Source organism: Oratosquilla oratoria, chromosome 28 (assembly GCF_046742065.1).
Source record: "Oratosquilla oratoria isolate Oo_2021 chromosome 28, ASM4674206v1, whole genome shotgun sequence".
In the NCBI taxonomy this organism is placed as follows: domain Eukaryota; kingdom Metazoa; phylum Arthropoda; class Malacostraca; order Stomatopoda; family Squillidae; genus Oratosquilla; species Oratosquilla oratoria.
In genome coordinates this window covers 45,775,317-45,800,316 of record NC_134804.1, presented here as the reverse complement: position 1 = coordinate 45,800,316, position 25,000 = coordinate 45,775,317, and the positions used below count along the sequence as shown (strand labels likewise).

Here is a 25,000-nt window from a genome sequence, read left to right as displayed (position 1 = left end):
AGAAAACGCAACGTCGGCTCGATATCAATGTACATTAGTATTTCGTGACGTGACGTTAGCAAAGCGCTTCACAGTGTGTGGTATGATGGACTGAGGCTCAAAATAATCCGATTACAGCTTCCAGAAGAATTGGCAAGACTCCTTTGCGAATGACTAACAGGACGCAAAGCGAGGATGAGATTATAAGAACACATCAATTCCTCCTCAAGAGTGGTGTACCTCAAGGATCATGACTTGCACCCACACTATACACGGTGCACACAGCGGATATACCCCCTCCCATAGCAAACAGCATCTACATGATGTAGGCGGATGACATAACACAAATCATAACCTATTCAGGTAAATCGACCAAAATGATGGCGAAGCAAGCTGAAAGAGCTATCAGCAGGAACGGGAAATATGAACCAATAAATGCAATAAATAGTTCTTTATCAAACACTTGATAACATTTGGATGATCAAAACTTTGTACCACCAATAAAGACTTCGTTCTTTAGGGGTTATCACACTGGGCTATTTTTCCTCCAACCTCAGATTCATCGGCGGTTTCGCCAGCTTCCAGAACTATTTCCGCCGTAAAATCATTATGACAAACTTTTTCGTTTTCTCAACAAAAATACATAGAACCTTATTTGGTATGCTGGAGGAAGATTGTTTTCCTTCAACATATCAGGTTCCTTCCCGAAAGCTGTGGGCTGCAAATCAGCTCCAACAGTCGGAGGAAAAATAGCCCAGTGTGATAAGGGTTCTCAAGTGGAGAGAACTGCCTAGGACTAGCTACCCCAATAATCCAAAGAATACGTCAACACATGGAAGAAATGATAACATACCTACACGTGGTATTGTCCTCATGTTATATTTTCCCTCTCTGAACATAAGAACATAAGAACAAAGGAGACTGCAGGAGACCATAAAGCCTACACTAGGCAGTCCCATGTCTATTACCACCTGTCATCCCCATCCATAAAGTTGTCTAACAGTTTCTTAAAACATGGTTACTAATGCCATACTTTTGTCCTCATTTTATTTTTTATCTTTTTGGCCAGATCCAGGACCCGAGTTCGAACCTGCACCAGTCGGGCTGAACGTGACAACCTTTGCTGGTCAGATTTCCCGCCTCCCGTGTTCCGTCAGACATCTGAATGGTAAAACGGTGAGTATATATATACCTCATGATATTCATGGCAAAGGAAACGCCAATTGTAAACAAAGCCATAATCATCATTACACTATTATGTTCCGGTAGAACTTTACCGAATGAACTAGCAAGCTAAACGTTGTGTATTAATAATAAAGGTTTTGTTCTTAAGAACTGTTTCCTCTTACATATTTGTCCACATTTGTCGTTTTCAGACACTATATTTACTCTGTACTGACCATACGACTTTACTCAACTATGGAAAACACCCACTTGGTATTAAATGTCTCAAATTAATTTTGATGTTGAAATATAAAAGGTAAAGCGGTGAGGTAAATACGGAACTGGGAGTATCTAACGTTTCACTCCGTGAAGAGCTTCTTTCTCAATGCCAAAAAAGCTGATAGATAAAATATCTCGATGATCTCTGAGTTTACCTCATCACTTTACCTCTCTATGTATATTCTAGGATCACATTTTTATTTGCTGGCCACTGCTGAGAGTGGTTTTATGAACCAACAGTAAGCATCCATTGCTCAGTAAAGAGTTTAAATCAGTGTTTCTGTGTGTGTGTGTGTGTGTGTGTGTGTGTGTGTGTGTGTGTGTGTGTGTGTGTGTGTGTGTGTGTGATTCACCACGGTTTATGATCACGTGTTGGACTCGTGACCGACAACTATTTCCCTCCCGGAAGAGAGCACAGAGCTCATATATGACCGATGTATGTGTAATGCTGTGACCTTACACGCACCCCTCACTCCCCGCCCACGAAAGTTGGAGTAACAACTCGCAGCGCAGTGATACTGAAATTATTTCAGCCCTGGGTGGGATTCGAACCCGGACCGCCGCGCCGTAGTGGCAGCCGGGAACTCTAAGTACTGTGTGTGTGTGTGTGTGTGTGTGTGTGTGTGTGTGTGTGTGTGTGTGTGTGTGTGTGTGTGTGTGTGTGTGTGCGTGAAATGCAATTGCATATTCTAATATGTTATGAATTCCAGTTAGCTTTGCAACAGAGGCCAGTTAAATAAATGAACAGGTACATTGGACAATACTTGATGTCTTGTTTGGAAGTAAATCAATTACGACGAAATTCAATAACAAGCACCAGCAAAATTAACCTTTATCTCAAGATATAAACAAGCTGTGACGAGGCTGGAAATTATTTATCCAAAAACAAAAATAGAAACTAAAGGTATAACAACTGATAGCTACAAGAAATACATTGAGATTAATTGTTTAGGTTATGAGTTCTCAAATGTTGTTCCTAGGTATCCCAAACTTTATGTGTTGCTGTTCCTTGCCTCACTGAAGACCACCTCACTTCGACGTTGAATTGTGTCATTAAACCACTAACTACCATTGTAGTCTGTACGCCCCAAGGAGTCCGCTCAAGGTGTGGCATACGTCATGCCAAATCAATCTTAGTACAAAACTTTTTGAAAAATAAACATTGCTGGGATGTAATAGACGAAAGTGATCTTGTTGAAAAAAAACGAAAACGTACGAAGTCAGTAGACATAAACAAAAGACTTCAAGAACACAAAAGCTCTCCTAGATACCGCATCAACTCATTCTAGAAACCAAGAACAGTAAAATATGTGTAAAAAATTTAGAATTTCGTATTACCTATTCACACCAAGACGCACTTAATAATATTCTCGACTAGAAGAGTGTTAGGCAACGTTCACGACAAATTATACTGGCATCATTTAACTTGAGAACCAAGGATCCAAAACAGTCATGACTTTGACCTCCAAGAAGGGAACGCGGTCCTATTCTTACTATGTATACCGCCAGCTTCACCCCAGAGTCACATTCCTCTGAAGAAGCATAGAGCGAAACCGGTCAGGAATAAACTCGGAAACTCGGAACGAGACACGTGACTTCTTTTTCCACCTTCATATATATATATATATATATATATATATATATATATATATACATATATATAGATATATATATATAAATATATATATATATATATATATATATATATATATATATATGTATATATATATATATGTATATGTATATGTATATGTATATATATATATACAAGAATATTGTATGTGTGCCTGCCATTATATATATTTTTATGATGAAGGTCGAGTGTGAAGGCTTCAGTTTTCCTGAAACTCTAGCCATCATTTCGCCAAGCGAAATTGTCATCTCAAGCGAGTGATGTTACGACGAGGGAAAATATATTTTTTCAGAAAGGAAGAAGGAGGAGGAGGAGAGATGAAGGAGGAAAAGGAGGGCGATGAAGGAGAAGATAGGGGAGTTGGGGGGTGAGGAAATGGAAGAAAGGAGGAGTGTAGAAGGGAGGGGGGGAAAAGAGGAGGACACAGGTAAGGGGGTCAGAAAGAGAGGGAATGAAGAGAGGAAAGGGAAGAAGGGAGGGAGGAAAAAGAGGAGGACACAGGTAAAGGGGGGTGAGAGAGAGGGAATGAAGAGAGGAAAGGTAAGAAGGGAGGGAGGAAAAAGAGAGGGACGAAGGTAAGGGGGGAGAGGGAGTGAGGAGAAAAGGGGAAGAGAGGAGAATAGGAGGTAGGGAGGAAAAAGAGAGGGATGAAAGTAAGGACGGAAAGAGGGGAGTGAGGAGAGGAAAGGGAAGAAGGGAGGAAAAAGAGGGGGACACAGGTAAGGGGGAAAGAGAGAGAATGAGTAAAGAGAGGAAATGTAAGAAGGGAGGAATGTAAGAGGGAGGGAGGAAAAAGAGGGAGACGAAGATAACGAGAGAGAGGGAATGAAGATGCTGTAATGATTATAATTTATTTTATATTATTTGTTTTTGTTTTGTTATCATTTGTCTGTTTGATTTTCATTTATTATTAGTTATTTGTCAATTTGTTATTTACTATTTACCTGTTTGTTTATTATTTAACTATACTTATGCATTTATTTATGCATTTTATTTGTTATTTACATTATAGTTTTTATTTATCATATTATTTTATTATTATGATTTTTTTTTTTCGCATCCGACCTAGATATGGACCAAAAGGTCTCCTGTCGGCATGCTCCGCCTTTGTAATCCTTTGTAAGAGAGGAAAGGGAAGAAGGGAGGAACGTAGAAGGGAAGGAGGAAAAAGAGGAGGGGAAGGTAAGGGGGAAGAGAGGGAGTTAGGAAAGGAAAGGGAAGAAGGGAGGAACGTAGAAGGGGAGGAGGAAAAGAGAGGGACGAAAGGTACGGGGGGGAGAGGGAAGTGAGGAAAGGAAAGGGAAGAATGAAGGTAAAATAAAGGGGAGAGAGGGAGTGAGGATAGGATAGAAGGGAAGAGATTTCTGACCGAGGATAGGAGGAAGAGATAGAGGAAAGGATTGATGGATAGGTGCTGGGTGGGAGGGGGAGGGGGAGGGGGAGGGGGAGGGGGAGGGGATTGAAAGGTAGGCAGGCAGGTTCGTAAAGGATTTACTCAATTTGTGTTACAGGTCGAGCGAAAATGAAAGAATGTGTAAAAAGGCCCGGGGGGGGGGGAGGATAAAGGAGAGGGGAAAAGAAAGAGAGAGAGAGAGAGAGAGAGAGAGAGAGAGAGAGAAGAAAGAGGGAAGGGGAAAAGAGAAGAGGATGAATGGGAGAGAGGAGAGAGAAAGGCAACTGAGAGAAGGAGAAGATGAGAGAGACGAGGAGAAAGAAAACTGAATTGGAGAGGAAAGAGGGGAGAAGGAAGGGGAAAGAGGGGAAGAGGTAAGGGTGAAAATAGAAGGGAAAAAGGGAGAAAGAAGAAGAGAATAAGGAAACTGAAAGGGAGGGAGAGGGAGAGAAGGAGAAGTAAATAGGTAGATAGGTGGATAGATAGATAGAAATTACACACACACACACACACACACACACACGCACACACGCACACACACACCGATAAGGCCTCGAACACCCTGCCGGAGTAAACAAACACACCATCATATGTGAACAACACCGCCTAGCACATCATGTACTCAAATTAGACTAATTCTAAAATTTAAACAAATTGTATATTGCATATACCTGAATCACAGCTAACTCAATAAACCATTATTATTTATTATTTATCATAATTGTTACACACGCACGCTTCCTGGGTGGAGATTGGTCATTGAGGTCAATACTGAAGTACTGGAGTTGTCTAGAAGTGGATAATTTTTTTAAACATATAAAAAGTACTATATAATGTTTTGGATAAAACCCAGGTGGAAAAAAAAGAGTAGAAACTCTTATGTTCTCCTACCAAAGAGTTACCTGAGCCAATTAGAGAGCGTGAAGAGCGGCTCATAAGACAATTCTTGAAGTCCTCTGAGAGCCTTCAGTGCGCCACATTGTCTGTTTGACTTTGAAAGAAGACCAATAATGGTGGAGGGGCTGAACAGACAAGGCTCTGGAGCAAAAAAGATGTCTGGAAAAAGTCTCTGGAATGGTCGAAGAAGAACCTTTCTTCATCCCTTCAGCTCGAGCTTCTGAGATGAGGCTCCAGTTTCTGGAAAACGTCTCTGGAATGGCTAGGGAGGAACCTATTTTCATCCCCTCAGTTCAAAATTTTGAGACGAGGTTCCAGTTTCTGGAAAAATGTCTGGAATGGCGAGGGATGGACCTTTCTTCATCCCCTCGGCTCGAGCTTCTGAGACGAAGCTCCAGTCTTTGGAAGTCTCTGGAATGGCGAGGGGGGAACCTTTCTTCGTTCCTTCAGCTCAAGCCTCTAAGACGAGGCTCCAGTTTCTGGAAAAAGTCTCTGGAATGGTGAAGGAGGAATCTCTCTTCATTCCTTCAGCTCGAGCTTCTTAGACGAGGTTCCAGTCTCTGGAAGAAAGTACCTGGAATTACGAGGGAGGAACCTTTCTTCATTCCTTCAGCTCGAGCTTCTTAGACGAGGTTCCAGTCTCTGGAAAAAAAATACCTGGAATTCCAAGAGAGGAACCTTTCTTCATTCCCTCAGCTCGAGCTTCTGCCCTACCATGAATCAAACCATCTGTTGCCAACCACCACCAAGTCTTTGAAACGAGTCTCCTGGTCGAAGAGATCGAGAAAAACTTTGGCTCTCGGCTTCGACGCTCCTTTGGTCCTCTGAAGAGTCTTCGATTTGTTTTTGAGTCACAGTCTTGGTTTTTATACTCTGACGTCCGTATGCAGTGCCACAAAAAAAAAAAAATATATATATATATATATATATATATAAAATAAAGAATGATAATAAAAAAAGAATAAAATAATAGAAATAAAAAATAAATAAGTAAAATAAAATAAATAATAATAATGATAATATTCAAAAATAGTCCAAACACTGAAAATTACTGGTAATTTTTTTTAGGTATTTTTCCAAATAATCCCTCCCACCACACCGAATGAATGGCCAGGTAAACATGCCTTTCATTAGTTTCTGTCTTATTGATTACTGTCATACAAACTGAAATAAAACCACCCGTAAGAACTGAAATCATTTGCGACTTTTGGCTCACCCTGTACACACACCAACACGCACACACACGCGCGCGCATACACACACGTACTAAGAGCCATGCACGCAGGCACGCGCACACACATACACACACACGCACATGCATACACATATGCACACACACACACACAGACTCGTATTAAGGTCCACACGCACACACACACATACGTATTAAGGTACACACACACACGCACACACACACACCACACACACACACACACACACACACACACACACACACACACACACACACAAACACACACACATATATATATACTCGTATTAAGGTCCACACGCACACACACACATACGTATTAAGGTACACACACACACGCACACACACACAAACAAACAAAAACGTATTAAGATCCACACTCACACACACACACAAGCAAACAAAAACGTATTAAGATCCACACTCACACGCACACACATATCATGAGCCGTCCAAATATCATTTGATTAAGATTTTTTTTCCCTTTTCCACAGCTAAATCCATATATTGAAGCTCCGCCAGGTTCAAACGGTTGAATTAAACAAGAATTTATTTGTTTGATGGTGCAGAGATCCTGTGCCAAATGGTGCCACTGATATCCCTTTTGCAAAATTGTCCACCACAGGTTTGCAATTCTCTCAACGTAGTTTCTATTTTGCAACAAAGCTTTGCAACAGTTGACAAAATGAGGTTTACGTTGAATTGGTTCTGTGATACTAACGATTTTCTGCCACTGATTCTGGTGTGTCTATGTGAAAACACGTACACATACCCAAAGCAAACACGCGCGCGAACACACACACACACACACATACATACACACTCACACACGAGTCGTTACTCTAACTCTCATGGGCGGGGAGATGGGTGTGTGTGCGTGTGTGTAAGGTCACAGCATTACCGAGCTGTCTTCCAGGAGGGAAATAGCTGTCGATCACGAGTCCAACACGTGGTCCAAGACCATGGTGAATCACACTCACAGGTGTATTATGCGGAGGGAATCGACTTTAAGCTCTGTTTTGACAGGTCTGTATCTCACCAACTCGCTTAACGATGCATCGAGAGACAAAACTCATATTTTACCTCAACATAGTATTCACTCCAAATCTGGAATGTGACCCTGACACGGAGTCCTGACATGCCTAAGTGCCGCCCCCCTGGGGCAAAATGCCACCCAGGGGCAAAGTGCCGCTCCGGGGCAAAATGCCACCCCGGGGCAAAATGCCACCCCGGGACAAAATGCCACCCCGGGACAAAATGCCACCCCGGGACAAAATGCCACCCCGGGGCAAATTGCCACCTCGGGGCAAAATGCCACCCCGGGACAAAATGCCACCCCGGGGCAAATTGCCACCTCGGGGCAAAATGCCACCCCGGGACAAAATGCCACCTCGGGACAAAATGCCACCCCGGGGCAAATTGCCACCTCGGGGCAAAATGCCACCCCGGGACAAAATGCCACCTCGGGACAAAATGCCACCCCGGGGCAAAGTTCTCAGTGACTTTCCCCCTTCCCCCTCATCACCACTTCCCATCTCCACCAACCCTAACATCCTGTTTTAGCTATTGGCTTACGAAATAATTGAACGGATTTTAAAAATTGTATTCAATGTCCCTATTGCAGAAAAGATAAGGGGAAAATATTTCATATTCTGTTGATTCTGACCCAAAATTCGTATATTACGTTAAAATATTCAGGGCTCCTTTGACATGTCCAGACTAGAATTGCTCCCCCCCAGTACCCCTAATACCCCCCAATTGCCCCCCTAAATATGCCGCCCAAGGGCATATGCCCCCCCCCCATGTGAGATCCCTACCCTGACATCTTACTCGTATATCAATCCTGACCCAACATGTTACTCCTGTACTCTGGTGGCATCATCGGAAGCGTGCTGGTCTCACATATTCTTAGTTGTGAGTTCGAGTCCCGCACTTCTCTCTGATTTCCACCAGCCCGTGGGGCAATGGTGGCGGCATCGGCCGCAGGTACTCAGCGCCCCTTGGGCAAAGGTTCACCACTACTTGGTGTTATGCCGTGATTGTTACCAGTTACAAATCACCGAACCAAATTAAATACTTATGAGGCATTCGTGACTGGGAATAGAACTCCGGGTTTCCTTAGTGTACTTTCAAATTAATCATCTGTGAACACGTGGCTTGCTGGTGTACTGGTATCGCGCTCGACTACTAATTCAGCTGTCTGAGTTCGAGTTCCCGCTCAGTGATGAAAAGAATTACAGGACTGCAGCTCGAAACTCCAGCTCTGGTGAGCAAGGACTTGTATGCGTATATGTGTGTGTGTGTGTGTGTGTGTGTGTGTGTGTGTGTGTGTATGTGTGTGTGTGTGTGAGGTCACAGTATTACCCATAGATCAGGCCATACATGAGCTCTGAGCTCTCATCCATGTGGGTAATAGCTGATCACAAGTCCAACACATGATCCAAGATTATGATGAATCGTATCGATTGACATCCGAGTGGATGTCACCGCAAGAGGTTTCTGGACACGAGGACAAAAGGCCTTCTTTGATATTGTATTTTATCTATTTATTTATCTATTATCTATTTATGTTACTCTTTTTATTCCATGGCTCCCCAGCCGCAGGATTTAAACCCCTGAGACAGTTTATGTACGAAATAAAAACGAGAAGATCAGAATTTATGAAGACAGTAGACAAAATGTTGACCACCCTCACTCATTCCATTCACTTTCAAGAGATGAGGAGCCATGTGTCCAAGATCAAAGACACGATATAATCAGCGTGCAGAAGTGATAGCGGAGAGTGAGTGAAAGAAAACAGAGAGAGAGAGAGAGAGAGAGAGAGAGAGAGAGAGAGAGAGAGAGAGAGAGAGAGAGAGAGAGTATAGTAACATGGATGATGTGAAACCCACTACTTCAGTTCTAAGGTCACTTAAGAGGTACCAGACCCCACAGAGAGAGGGAGAGAGAGGGAGAGAGAGAGAGAGAGAGAGAGAGAGAGAGAGAGAGAGAGAGAGAGAGAGAGAGAGAGAGAGAGTGGTTACATGGATGAGGTGTAAACTCTCTTCCTAAGTTATAAGATCAACTTTCTTATGGCTGAGAGTTACCAGGTCCCTCACCCCGATAAACCAACACATCCACAGAGACGCGACTTTTTGACAGTCAGTATTTGAAAATATAATTAAATAAAAACCGATTAGAATAAACAAAATACAAGAATATAACCTTGAAAAATACACATTTGTTGTTGGTTGGTTTGGAGCCAATGAAGTGTATCGGTGAATGACATTTTTATTTTATACTAAATACTTACAAAAGGATGGAAGTTGCATTGCTATAAAAGTAGTTGTAGTGGTAGCAGTAGTAGTAGTAGTAGTAGTTGGGATAGTCGAAGTCGTAGTAGTAGTAGTATTAGTACAGGTAGTCGTAGTAGTAATAGTAGCAGTTGTACTAACAGTAGTAGTTGCAGTGGTAATAGTACTAAAAGTAGTAGTAGTAGTAGTAGTGGTTGGGATAGTCGAGTCGTAGTAGTAGTAATAATAGTGCAGGTAGTCGTAGGAGTAGTAATAGTAGCAGTTGTACTAGTAGTAGTAGTTGTAGTGGTAACAGTACTAAAAGTAGTAGTAGTAGTAGTAGTAGTAGTAGTAGTAGTGGTAGTAGTGGTGGTGGTGGTAATAGCAGTAGTAGTAATAGTTATGATGCAGAGGTGATGGCAGAAAAGAAAACCAATGAGTAGTACTGAAGTGTGGATGAGATGTGACTATCATTCTCACTATTAAGATCAGCTCTCCTATGCCTGAGAAGTACCAGGTCCCCACTCCCCTAAATCAGCACACATACGGAACCTCGATTTTGAGCAGACTGTAGTGGAAAGTAGGATAAATGAACTTTCGTATTAGGCTTCATTAAAGTTAAATAATATAAAATATAAAAAGGGTAGTCGACCATAGTCATCGGCGAGATCGAGGCCTATGAACTGTGTCTGTGGGAGACAGATCCAAACTGCTTTCACCACACAGTTCTACGAGGATGGAGGTCGTTTTAGTAGTAGTAGTAATAGTAGTAGTAGTAGTAGTAGTAGTAGTAGTAGTAGTAGTAGTAGTTAATACTGGTTGGTGTTTATGGAAATGGTTACCATTTTGGTGGTGTGTGTTGTGATAGTGGTGATGCGTATTCATGGTGGTAATCGTAGCAGCAGTGGTGACAGATGTGCTGTTAGCGATTGCTTGTGGTGAAAAAAGTAGTGACGGGAATAGTTGTGGTGGTGATAGAGGCACAAATGTTTATGGTGTTAGTGGTGATAGCTGTAGTGATAGTGACTGCGGTTTGTGGTGGTAGTTAAGGTGACAGCACACAAGTCTAGCATGCTACTTGCTTTGGCTTCTTCGTTTGAGCAGAAACGACTTGTACCGGGAGGCTTCAAGAAATGAAAGTCAAATAGTGGGAAGTACACTGTAATCACTGATACCACTGACAACTAATGCGTGTGAATACAAAGAGAGCTGGCTCCGAACTGACGCCAAGCTGCCAATTGGCGTGCATAGCATTTGCGATATCCAATATAATTACAAATATACACAATGATTACACATAATTACAATAAATAATAAAACAAACAACAAAACATATGACAATTTTATAAAGAGGGGAAACATATAATTCCCCAAATAAGCAACACACAAGTAAAATGTACAATAATAATGGTATGATATACAACACACAGACTTCGGTTACAATATTCTAGACTTCCGTAAGAACATTTCAACAATGTGTCTAACATTCTATCTAGGTTTAACTTCTCTTAATTCGACATTCAGCTTCTCACGATATGACGCAAAAGTAATCTGACATTTAGAAAATTTAAAAACAAAATATCGTAACCCGTTTCTACTCAAACGATGTAGGAAAAGCAAGTAGCATGCTATCGAGATATGCCTAGTGTGACGCCACCTTTAAGGTGTTTGCACCAGTTGTCCAGGCGAGGAACAAGTGTCCATAATGGTGTGACGTCGCTGTTTTGCTATACTGTCATTTTTTTAATGTCGCAGATTTGGCCAACTTCGCCAAAATTCCTCTGCATGTACCAACACGAGAAACTAACACCAGCAGAGTGGAAATATTAAACCGGGAAAAGAATTTTTATTTTGTATCTTTTTTGGGGAGTTATGAAGTGGAAATACAAATCCAACCACAATCACCACCATCACCACCACTGTCACCACCAACGTCATATTTTCTGCTAACATTGCATAAAGAATACTGTTCTTCTAGAACTCATACGAGATTATTATCATTATTACTATCATTATTATTATTATTATTATTATTATTATTATTATCATTATTATTATTATTATTGCTACTATTATTACTACAAACTTCTAATTTATGAAATGGAGTAACTTATTATAGAGAAATTATTCCGTCATATGGACACACTATCTTAGTGCTTTTCAACATTTATTATTGTCGTTTAGCTCGAATATTTGGATTATCCTCCATCATGAGACAAAGACAGATAGATAGAGAGAGAGAGAGAGAGAGAGAGAGAGAGAGAGAGAGAGAGAGAGAGATGTTCCCATGATTGTACCTAAAGACCGGTTCCCGAAACGAGCCGGGAGACTCACAGCATCTTCCTTCAGGAAGAAATTCCCTAAGTTCCTTAATGTGACGTCCATCTTTCCATGAGACAGTTCTTACCAGGGGAAAATTCCCTAAATTTCCTAATGTGACGTCAATCTTTCCCTAAGATAAGCCCGTTATTTTCAGTGGAAGATTCCCTAAATTCCCCAATGTGACGTCCATCTTTCCCTAAGACAAGACCGTTCTTTTCCGGGGAAAATTTCCCTAAATTCCCTAATGTGACGTCCATATTTCTCTGAGACAAGAGCGGTCTTTTCTAGGGAAAATTCCCTAAATTCCCTAACATGAACTCCATCTTTAACTGAGACAAGACAAGATCCTCAGCCAGGGGGAATGAGGACGAGGCAGATGAAGTAAAACAACTCATACGTCATCAAGGATATGTGACGGTGATGAATATAATCGCCTGACGGCAGCAATAATGAATATATTAATACCACATAATACGGAAGAGGCCAACAATCTACTCATTATCAAGTATGTCTGTGTACTTTGAGTGAGTACGAATTAATACTTGAGTTATCTGGTGAGTCATTAAGTTACTGAGTGGGTATATTTTGAGTGAGTTGTGAGTATGTAAGCCAATGTGTGTGTGTGTGTGTGTGTGTGTGTGTGTGTGTGTGTGTGTGTGTGTGTGTGTGTGTGTGTGTGTGTGTGTGTGTGTGTGTGTGTGTGTGTGTGTGTGTGTGCGTGTGTGTGTGTTCCTCTTCCTCCTTCCTTTCCCAATAGTCCTCCTCCTCCTCGCTTCCTCCTCCTCCTCTTCCATCTTTGTTTCCTCCTCTTCCTCTACCTTTGCTTCTTTCTCCCCCTTCTTCCTTCCTCTTTTTTCTCTCCCTCCTCCTCCTCCTCCAACACCTCCTTCACCAAATATTCCTCTCTCTCAGAGAGCCCCATTGCTTGCTTCTCTCTCTTGCCTTCTCCTTCTTCTTCTTCTTCTTCTTCCCTTACTTTTTTCTTTGTGTTTCCTCTTTCTCGTCTATCTATCATTTTCTTCTCTTCTTCCTCTTGTTGTTCTATTTGCCTTTTCCTCTGTTTTTCTCCTTCTCTTGTCCTATTTCTTCATCTCCTTAATTCATTTCCCCCTTTACGTTCTCCTCCTTACCTTCCTCCCGGCCCCCTTTCTCCTCTCCTTCTTCTTCTTCTCCCTCTCCTTCTTCTTCTCCCTCTTCTTCTTCTTCTTCTTCTTTCTCCTCCCTCTCCTCTCCTACTTCTGCATCTCCTTACTTCATTCCGCATTTCTCCTCCTCCTCCTCTTCATCCTCGCCCTCTTCCCTGTCCATTTCCTCCTCTCCTTCCTCCTTCTCCTCCTCCTCCTCCTCCTCTCCTTCTTTCTCCTCCCTCTTCTCTTCTACTTCTCCATTTCCTTATTTCCTTTCCTCCTTTACATTCTCCTCCCCTTCTCCCCCTCCTCTTCCTTGCCCATGCCCATTTCCTCCTCCCCTCTCCTCCTCCTCCTCTTCTTCTTTCTCCTCCCTCTCCTCTCCTATTTCTCCATCTCCTTATTTCCTTCCCTCCTTTACCTTCTCCTTCACCTCCCCCTCTCCTCCTCCTCTTCCTCCTCCTCCTCCTCCACGGCCAGATCTTGCTGCTTCGTTGACTCAGCAATCAACCGGTTCAATCCAGTTACGGCTTTGAGGGATCCATCTCTACTCAGAGCCAGACGATCCTATTCAACCGAAAGTCCACCAAACCCTGATCAACTGTGGGTCGCGTTCAATCAATCCCACCACTCTATTCTCAACTTTAAGTACGATTCTGAGCTGAGACAAACTCTTGGGAGTTTGTCTGAGGAATGGGACACCGGGGCAAAGAGAGGTACGACAGTGGTGACGTAACTAATGCAGGGTGACGTCCTCTGGCGTCCGTTTATCTCCGACACGACATGACACGGGCGGCGTCAGTTGACACAGGCGACCACGCAAAGGGGACTGATCACGAGAGGATGTGATTACGAGACCTTTTGGTACGTAACGAGCCCAAGCTAAGAGAAAATAGAAATGTGGAGTATGTCGTTGTTTGTCAGTTAATTTATCAACTTATTTATTTATTTATCTATTTATTTATCTATTCATTCATTCATTTATTTATCTATTATTCATACATTTACCTATTGATTCATGCATTTATCTATTTATTTATACAGTTATCTGTTAATCAATTCATTTCTCTATCTATTCATACATTTATCTATTCATTCATATACTTATTAATTAATTGATGTATTTATTTCTTGAATAACCAAAATTCCCGCTGTGTTACGTGCAGTTTCCATAACGAGAGGTTTGTGTTCTAGGAACCTTAGTGACAACCATACGGACCAGAGGCGCGCAGCAGAATTTTCTTTTTTATGATTTGTCAAAAAATAAATATAAATATATATATATATATATATGAATATATATATATATATATATATATATATATATGAATATATATATATATATATATATATATATATATATATATATATATATATATATATATATATATATATATATATATGCTGATCACTTTTTAACACTCTAACCCTGTTCTGCTTCTGCCCAAGGACAGAAAAGCTGGGTATTTTTAACAAAATGTTAATCCGCTTAAGACATATGACAAAAACAACACAAGACATACGCAGATCGTTATATGAGAGGGGGGAGAGAGACAGGAGGAAGGGAGGAAGGGTGAGAGAGGGAGGTTGAGGGAGGAGGTGGTGGGAGGTTGAGGGAGGGGGAGGGGAGGAAAAGGAGCCGGTGACAGCCCCCCTCTGTGTCGTGTGACACAGACTTGACACGCTGTGTCAGTTGGTCTACAACACGCACTGCAGTCGAGGTGGGGAAAGCGACGACTGTCGCTCATCCCAGAGCACCTGTGTTTGCGTCACAGAGATGTATGTGGCTCGGACATGCAACATCCAACATGGAACATGCAACTTGCAACATGCGCGAGGCTGCATGACCCAAATGTTGCACCATCAACTCGCCAGAAGCTCACTGATGGATCCTTTCCCGTCAACCGAATAGAGATAGATGTTAATCGCGATCAGACTTTATTGTGTTGGAGAGACTATGCCGTGCATTTGTAAAAATAAATAAATAAATGAAATGATAAATGAACAAACAGATAAATAGATAAATAAATAAATAAAATAATAATAATAAATAAATAGATAAATTGTGACGTCACATATACGTGACAGTAATGATGTCATAAATGGGGGAGTGTAGTAAGGCCACTCGATGACGTCACAGCTGAGAAAGAACGATGGAGGAAGGAGAGGGGGGAGGTTTTGGCCTGATATCACGTTGTTCATGGTCATGATCAAGGTCAAACGCTACATTACGTTGGATTTCTGAAGTGCTTTAGACGACATAGTTCAAAGGGAAAAACAAAGTATTTATGAAGATCATGTTTTTCAGCACAGTTACAGGAAACTATGAGCCTGTAGGATGGGATAGGCATCCATACCCCTCCCTCCCTCCCCCTCCTCTCCCCTCTCCCTCCTCTCCATATCCTTTCAACTTCCACCTCACCCCTAAACCACCTTCCCCTCTCTCCCTTCTCCCCCTAAACGGTATCCAGGAAATAATTTAAACCTGGAACATGACCCCCTGAACAACGCGGCCAACTCTATTGATTTTCTTATCTCGAACAATGCTTGGCATTTCTGCCTCGGAGAAAGCAAATAAGATTCCAGAGCTGATAGCTTGACCTTGCGCCCTAAACGCATTGGACGGCATTTGCTAAAGATCAGGTAACTCGCAATTTTTCGTCAGATGTATTTGATCTTTTCACGCATTATGCCACAAATAATAAGGACTACTACAGCTATTTAAGTCTATCGCTCATGGACTCATTCATCTATTCATGGTAAAAATTGTAGTTATTTTTGACAAAAAGAAAAACAGTGTTTTTGTTGTTGGTGAAATCTGTAAACGTTTCGATTTTTTTTAATGTCATCGTCAGGACACAACAATACTCCAAACTTCCTGCCATTGCAAACACTCGAGGCTGACCGATGACATTTGAAAACAGACCGATGATATATGAAACAACTTCCCTGTGTTGAGTTGTTTGTACGACTTTATACATTACTTTTCACGTGATAAAAGTGACGTTTTGTAAATAAAACAGCATAAAAACAACAAAAACGAATGATGTATTTGTATAATTTTGTTTTGTCAAGGCAATAAGTATTACAACATGCGAGGGTCGAGGGAGGGTAAATGTGGAGGCACGCTAGGCATTTCTCGCTAGCATGCTAGTTGCTTTTGCTACTACGTTTGAGTAGAAATGACTTTGGTTACAATATTCTAGACTTTCGTAAGAATATTTCAACAATGTGTCTAACATTTAAAAAATTTCTTAATTCGTCATTCAGCTTCTCATTACAAGACGAAAGAGTAATTTGACATTTGTAAATTTTAAAAACAAAAGATAGTAACCCGTTTCTACTCAAACGAAATAGCAAAAGCAAGTAGCATGCTAGCGAGAATTGGCCCAGTGTGACGCCACGTTAAGAGAAAGGAAGATTAAGAACAGGTGAAGGAAGGTTGAGTGTGCATGAGTGTTACAGTGACAGAACACTAAACATTTCTCGCTAGCATGCTACTTGCTTTTGCTACTAGAAACTACTTTGGATACGTTTTTTTTTTGTTTTTTTCTCAAAATTTCCAAATGTCAAATTACTCTTCCGTCATATAGTGTAAAGTCGAATAAAGAACTAAGAGAAGTTAAACTTAGAATACGAATGTTAGACACATTATTGAGATGTTCTCACGGAAGTCTAGAATATTGTAACCGAAGTCGTTTCTAGTCAAACCAAGTAGCAAAAGTAAATAGCATGCCTAGTGTGCCGCCACCACTAGGATACCAACTTACATCAAGTGAAATATTTGGCATTTTGTCAGCAATAACCAGCGCTTCTATCCTTAGGGACAATGTAGAAATGAAAAAAGGAGAGATTTAGAAATGATGAAAGAGAGATTTGGAAAATGTCAGGAGAACGTAGAGAAGCGTAAGAGTTAAAAATGAATTATTATGACTATTTGAGTACAGATTTACAACAGACAAAAGAGAAAGTAGTGGACATAGCGTGTTATGAGAAAATAACATTATCTTTATTGTTCTTAACAAAGCATATATCCCTGTGGACAATCTCTGACGTGTGTTAGAATATAATGCACAAGACTCCTTCCAGCAGGCTCTTGGGAGGTCACGCGTTGTACAATAAGCATGTACGCAGGTTTGTGTACACTGTACAGCCATGTACACCCTTAGTCTAGGTGCAGTGAGTGTGTGGGTATTCCACATGGTGTTATGTTTTCTCTAAGTCAGAGACGATGCATGAGATTGCAATTAAAACGAGAGACACTGTTTGTGTGTGTGTGTGTGTGTGTGTGTGTGTGTGTGTGTGTGTGTGTGTGTGTGTGCGTGCGTGTGTGTGTGCGTGTGTTTACGTAATTGTATTTAGTTAAATGTAATATACTAGAAAGCCATTATACTAGTGATATCCTGCCTCCTTCTCTATTATATCTAGCTTTGAAATTGTCCATGAACCTAGCCTAGACAATATTAATTTCTAGGCTATTCTAGGAACTAATGTAACTGTGTGTAGAAAGCCGTATTTCTAGATATTTTATACGTCTTTTTTTAAATTGTTTGTGTTATCATGTGTGTATTTATATAGTTGTATTTACCTAGCTATTCTATACAGGAGAGGAACAACATTTGCTGGGTCCCGTCTCCTATTCTCTAATGCTTTATCATTCCTGTGTGTGTGTGTGTGTGTGTGTGTGTGTGTGTGTGTGTGTGTGTGTGTGTGTGTGTGTGTGTGTGTGTGTGTGTGTGTGTGTGTGTGTGTGTGTGTGTGTGTGTGTGTGTGTGTGTGTGTGTGTGTGTGTGTGTGTTTACCTAGTTGTATTTACCTAGTTGTATCTTACGGGAAGGGGAGCTATGCTCGTGGTGTCCCGTCTTTATATCTCGCAGTGTCTAGTTTGCTCTTAAATTCGTGTATGGTTTTTGCACACACTATTGTTTTGTCCAGTTTGTTCCAGATGTCTACCACTCTGTGTGGAATTTTTTTTTCAAGTGTGTGTGTGTGTGTGTGTGTGTGTGTGTGTGTGTGTGTGTGTGTGTGTGTGTGTGTGTGATTCATCATGGTTTTTGGATCACGTGTTGTTTCTCGTGATCGAGAGCTCGGAGCTTATACTGTATATGACCGATCTATGGGTAATACTGTGACCTCACACGCACACACACACCCAACTCCCCGCCTACGATAGTTAGAGTAACGACTCACAGCATAGCGATACTGAAATTATTTCACACCTGGGCGGGATTCGAACCCGGACCGCTGTAGTGGCAGCCGGGAACTCTACCAACTGCGCCACGAGGTGTGCGTGTTCCTTTGAAAGGAGGTTTATGACCTCACTGTAGGTGGTCATGTTTGATGTTTGTTATATCGCGATTTCGGGTTCAAGGCCCTTCTTCAGTAGCTCTTAGGAATGATGTATCTTTGAGTGTGTGTGTGTGTGTGTGTGTGTGTGTGTGTGTGTGTGTGTGTGTGTGTGTGTGTGTGTGTGTGTGTATTTACCTAGTTGTATTATAAGGGAAGGGGAGCTATGCTCGTGGTAACCCGTTTTTGTATCTCGCAAGATCAAGTTTGTTCTTAAATTCTTGTATTGTGTTTGCACACACTATTTCTTCATCCAATTTGTTCCATATATCTATCACTCTGTGTGGAAAGCTGTTCTTTTTCAGTTCTCTTCTGTAGTTATCCTTCTTGAGTTTCATTGCATGTCCTCTTGTTTTTCCTCTGTCCCACTTTAATAAGTCCTCTTTATGAAGGCATTCTTTTCCTTTCACAATTCTGTGTGTGTGTGTGTGTGTGTGTGTGTGTGTGTGTGTGTGTGTGTGTGTGTGTGTGTGTGTGTGTGTGTGTGTATTTATCTAGTATTTACCTAGTTGTATTTTACGGGAAGGGGAGCTATGTTGGTGGTGTCCCGTCTTCATATCTCATTTTATCTAGACTGTTTTTAAATTCGTGTATTGTTTTTGCACACACCACTTTCTCATGTAACTTGTTCCAAATGTCTATTACTCCGTGTGTGTGTGTGTGTGTGTGTGTGTGTGTGTGTGTGTGTGTGTGTGTGTGTGTGTGTGTGTGTGTGTGTGAACGTAGTTGATCCGGGAAGGTAAGTTCAAATGAACAGAAGACAGAAGAGAGGTTAAGAAAGGTCAGAGCAGAGCAAAGAACCAAGCTACCGCGTGTTGACGATGTATGCTGTGGGGTGCATACGTGTCCATGTGAAACGTCATGTGTGAATGGGGGGATGGGGGATGGGGAGAAGGTCAGAATGGGTGAGGAAGAGAATGGGACATGAGGAGAAATGGAATGAGGATCTGTTGAAGGTAACTAAAGGGGCTATCACACTGGGCTTCCACGGGTTTCTTCACCAGCGTCGACCAATGCGAGTTCGTTTGAGTAAAAATTACTTTGGTTACAACATATATATATATATATATATATATATATATATATATATATATATATATATATATATCCAAATATCAAAATCAAATTATCTTTCCGTCATATATAGCAAAGCTGGACAATGAACTAAAAGACAATAAACCTATACAAATCTTAGACATACTGTTAAAATGTTTTTAGAGAAATCTAGACTTCTGTACACGAAACCATATTCTAGTTACTCAAAAGGAGGTTGGAGGTAGGATGTTGGAGGAAAAAATCCCAGTGTGATAGCCCTTTCAGACTTGAACAATAGATGTTAAAAAATCCCAGTGTGATAGCCCTTTGAGACGTGAACAACAATAGATGTTAAAAAACATCCCAGTGTGATAGCCCTTTGAGACGTGAACGACAATAGATGTTAAAAAAATCCCAGTGTGATAGCCCTTTGAGACGTGAACGACAATAGAAGATGTTAAAAAATATCCCAGTGTGATAGCCCTTTGAGACGTGAACGACAATAAAAGATGTTAAAAAAAATCCCAGTGTGATAGCCCTTTGAGACGTGAACGACAATAGATGTTAAAAAAAATCCCAGTGTGATAGCCCTTTGAGACATGAACGACAATAGAAGATGTTAAAAAAAATCCCAGTGTGATAGCCCTTCGAGACGTGAACGGCAATAGAAGATGTTAAAAAATCCCAGTGTGATAGCCCTTCGAGACGTGAACGACAATGGAAGATGTTAAAAAAATCCCAATGTGATAGCCCTTCAAGTCGTGAACGACAATAAAAGATGTTAAAAAAATCCCAGTGTGATAACCCTTCGAGACGTGAACGACAATGGAAGATGTTGCGTTGCCAAGGAGCATCAGCTTGGGTTTGATGATTTATCTCCGAGGTTCTGTTGCATTATGACCACCTGGTCGGGACAGGTAATGCCCCTCGTGTGGGTCTATTGTCCTCTCGTAACTGAGTGTATTTGTGTCCATTGTGGAGCGGCTTGGTGTGTGATATAATGTCCGCGTGATCAACATAATTAAGATTCCCCCCACACGCATCTCGCTGCCTCGCGTGTAGCTTTGTGAACCATTGTACCTGTGTTTACGCGCAAAGCTTCCGTTGGAAGTTAACTTAGGAGTTAAGTGTTAAGTGCTAAGTTTAGTGTTGCTTAGAAACCGAAGTGTTTTGCTTTGGGGCCGGCGGGGTGGTGCGTGTGATTCACCATGGGTCTTGGATCACGTGTTGGACTTGTGATCGACAGTTATTAACCTCCCGCATGAGCTCAGAGCTCGTATGATCGATCTATGGGTAATACTGTGACCTGACACGCACGCACACACACACCCTAGCCCCCTCCCCCCCACGAGAGTTGGAGTAATACCACGCAGCGAAGCTATACTGAAATCATTTCAGCCCTGAGCGGGAGTCGAAACCGGACTGCCGTAGTGGCATGCGAGAACTCTAACCACAGCGCCACGAGGTGTATTTTTGAGTGTATGTAGTGGAAGGGCGAGCGAAACGTCCAACTATCGTCAACCAAAGTTATACAAACTATTAGTCCACCTACATTTGGTATATGCTGTTTCCGTAGGGTCCTCAAATCTTATTAATGACATTGAAAGATTGGAAAGTGCACAGCGACGAGACACAAAATAAGTCGAAAACATTTCAAACTCCCCCCCCCCCCAAAAAAAAGACAAAAAATATAAATATCTAAAATAAAAAATGCAGGGAGGGCTTGGCAAATGTTTTCACGATTTTCAAGGAGATGATAACATCAAAATTGAAAACATTCACACTCAATACCAACCGCCCGATAAAGAATGGCCTCAAGCTGTCAGGATGTAAATTTAACATGGAAGTGGGTAGATACAGTTCCACCACCGATGTAGTAAGTGAATGTAAATAAACTTCCTACAGAACCGATTGCAGGTGTAGTCTGCAAGGAATCCGTTCAGGATGATGTGGCATACGTCGTGATTTACAACTTGCTATGGTGCCAAATCAACCTGAGTACGTGTTTTCTCTCTCTCTCTCTCTCTCTCTCTCTCTCTCTCGCTCTCTTATTTCTCATCTATTTGTATTTTTTCAATATTCTGTATTTGGTAAAGGAAGATGTATAGTACAGTTAATATCACTTTTTAGAATTATAACAACGATTTGAATCAATTCTTTGATACGTGGCAACATCGCTTTTTCTCCCCCATGGTGCCACGTCGGGGAGTCACAGGTGAGACTAGTTGGATGGTGTATAGGTAATCGCTGTTTTAATCCCAAAAAGTTATATTCATTGTAATACAGCTTCCTTTACTATATACAGAATATAAAGAGAAAATAGTTTCAAATTGCACTTGGATCGGAAATAAAATTGAGAGGCACATGCTAAGGTTGATTTGGCAGCATGGCTAGAAGTATATCATGACGTATTCCATACCCTGAACGGACTCTTTGCAGCGCACGGAACGTTCGGAAGTATGAAATTCACTCGTATAAATACAGAGTGAGAATATTGTAACCTTTGCTAGCCGGTTGCTGAGTTGTGTCTTCTTGAAAAGGTCGAAGGTGAGTCTAAACGGAATATATTATTTGCACGACATGATTATTTGTGTTTTCATTCATTTCTTTATCTATTGCATCTCATTTTATTTTTGTTCTATTTCAAAACATTTTGTTCATATAACCATTTACGCGTTAATCTACTTGTTTATCTATAATTCATTTAATTATTCATCTATTTATTTGTTGTTATTTGTTTATAGATTTTTCTCCATCTGATCTCGTCACAACACAGTAGATCTGTTGACTTTATGTTTTGACATTCAGCTCACAAAATGCGAGTGTTCTGATCCTGTTTGGATGTTGTTTACTTCTTGATCTTATTCTTTCTCCGAATCCCCCACCTCGCCTGGGGACGAAAAACGTACCGCCAACATTCAAACTTTATCATCAAAACTCGCACAATACTCGATTTGTTTTGGGTATCTGTTTCTTTAATTCATCTTGTTTTGCTTTATTTCATTCTAATTTATTTGTTGTTGTTGTTGTTATTATTATCATTATTATTATTATTATTGTTATTATTATTATCATTATTTCTTTTTTTGCATTCGAATTTGTTACAACACGTAAGCGTCTTCTGTCGACGTCATGATTTGTCGTTGCGACTCGTACAATGATTTTCGTGTTTGTTTATTTTTCATTTAATTTGATTTTTCTCCAACATCACTCTGTCAATATAACTCTACTACAGACGATCCAATGACACAACAGGGGGGAAGGCAGACCCCAAACCAATAACAGAGCTGGGCGCGTTCCTCATTGCGTTCCTAGGTGTCCTGAGCAGTCATGCCAGTCAGAACACGGAGAAACGCACCTAGGAACGCATAGAGGACCGCGCCCAGCTCTGCTCAATAGTTACCATGAAGGATCAAGGGTAACAATATCCATTCAAAGAAGAATTCTGATAACTTTTGAATTCTAAGAGAGGTTCAATGAAAAGAGATACACGTACATACATACATACATATACCAAAGGCTTGCTCCCCCTTACAAGGGAGATTAAAAAAAAAAAAAAAAAAAAAACGTAGATTTAATATCAGGCCAAACGAAACTATCTCTAATCAATGGTTTGGGGTTAGAATATTTCAGATAGATATTATATATATATATATATATATATATATATATATATATATATATATATATATATATATATATATATATATATTTATGAGTGCCGAGAGCGCTCTAATATACACTCTCTCCGTTTCACCCCGGAACTCATTTCGTATGTAAACAAGTCTATCAGGCCCTGTTCACACTAGCGGTTTGAACCGCGCGGAAACCGCGGTAGTACCACATAGTCAAAGAAAAACTGTGCGGTTGTGTGTGAAGGTCTCCACCGACTTACACTGTAACAACCAACGCGGTTGAAACCGCTAGTGTGAACAGAACCTTAGACTTGTACACATTGGTTCCGTATCTTAATATACTGCTTTTGGAGGTAGAACTGAAAATGGCCTAACCGTAAGCGTGCTGTTCTCGTACTCGCTTAGTTGCGGGTTCGAATCCCGCACTTCCCTCCGATTCCCACCAGTGACTATTAGTTACCTGCCCCAACAGTCCCTAAAGCTCATACTAGGGCAAAGGTGACGGCTTCGGCCGCAGCTACTCAGCGCCTCCTGACGTAGGCTCCTTACCTTCTTCCTTCTTTGTCTCACTCACTCATACACACACACACACACACACACACACACACACACACACACACACACACACACACACACAACCTCGTGGCGTCGTGGTTAGAGTTCTCGCTTGCCACTATGGCGGTCCTGGTTCGAATCCCGTCCAGGGCTGAAATAATTTCAGTATCGTTGCGCTGCGGGTTGTTACTCCAACTCTCGTGAGCGGGGAGTTGTGTGTGTGTGTGCGTGTAAGGTCACTTCATTACCCATAGATCGGTCATATACGAGCTCTGAGCTCTTCCGGGAGGGAAATAGCTGTCGGTCACGAGTCCAACACGTTATTCAAGACCATGGTGAATCACACATACACTCATACATACACACAGACACACACAAACATACACAAAGATAATAATGCATGAAAAAGGTGAAGTGGACAATGAATAAATAGACCATTAAGATCAAATCTTAACAACTGTTTAAATAACCTGTTGATTATTCAATATATTTTATTTCGATTAACTCTTTCCAATAACCAGAATAGTCTTGAACTGATAGTTATACTAATTTCTAACACTGGTGATGTGTGTGTATTTAATTTTCATCTCATCATGTGTACAAATTTTCATTATCCGTCTCATCATCATCACTTAAAGTGCGTTTCTAAGTATTTCAATTTCTACCGTTTAGCTTTAACTTCTCCTTGCTGAGCTGATATATTTTCATCAACTTGGGGCCGAGGGGATTGGAGTGGCATTTCAATTTTCCGGGCGAAACTAGAAATGAAATCGTTGAGTTGATTTTTCTAATTTCCACTAATGATTTCCGAAGCTGCGGGTGGCGATCCGATTGATCCTTATACAGAGAATTGCTTACACACATCTCCCATGCTTGATGATCTACCTCCCCACTTACGTCCACCATATTTCCTTTAAGCAATTCCTAGTGATGTCTAATATCTTTGACTCGGTAGTAAGCTTTATGAGGTTTTGCATTCACCCATAACTAAAACATTTCATTCTGTTGGTGCACAACTCTCGTTAGTGATCACTCCCAATGTCCGGTCTGCTCATTTCAGAAAGAATAATGAGCCTCATTCTAAGCCTCCTGAGTTCAACCAATATAGATGAGAATTTATGGTTCTTAGGAAAGGAAAGAAGGTAAAATGCAT

General features: G+C 41.1%; 1 protein-coding gene across 1 annotated transcript in view; it reads left to right on the top strand.

Moving 5' to 3' along the window:
- LOC143040506 (uncharacterized) overlaps positions 1-25,000 on the top strand; it is a 58,636-nt gene that overhangs the window by 1,335 nt on the left and 32,301 nt on the right. The window contains exon 2 of the mRNA XM_076211598.1: positions 1,049-1,155. Within this exon, the coding sequence (XP_076067713.1) occupies positions 1,049-1,155 (107 nt within the window). The remainder of the gene's footprint in view (positions 1-1,048; positions 1,156-25,000) is intronic.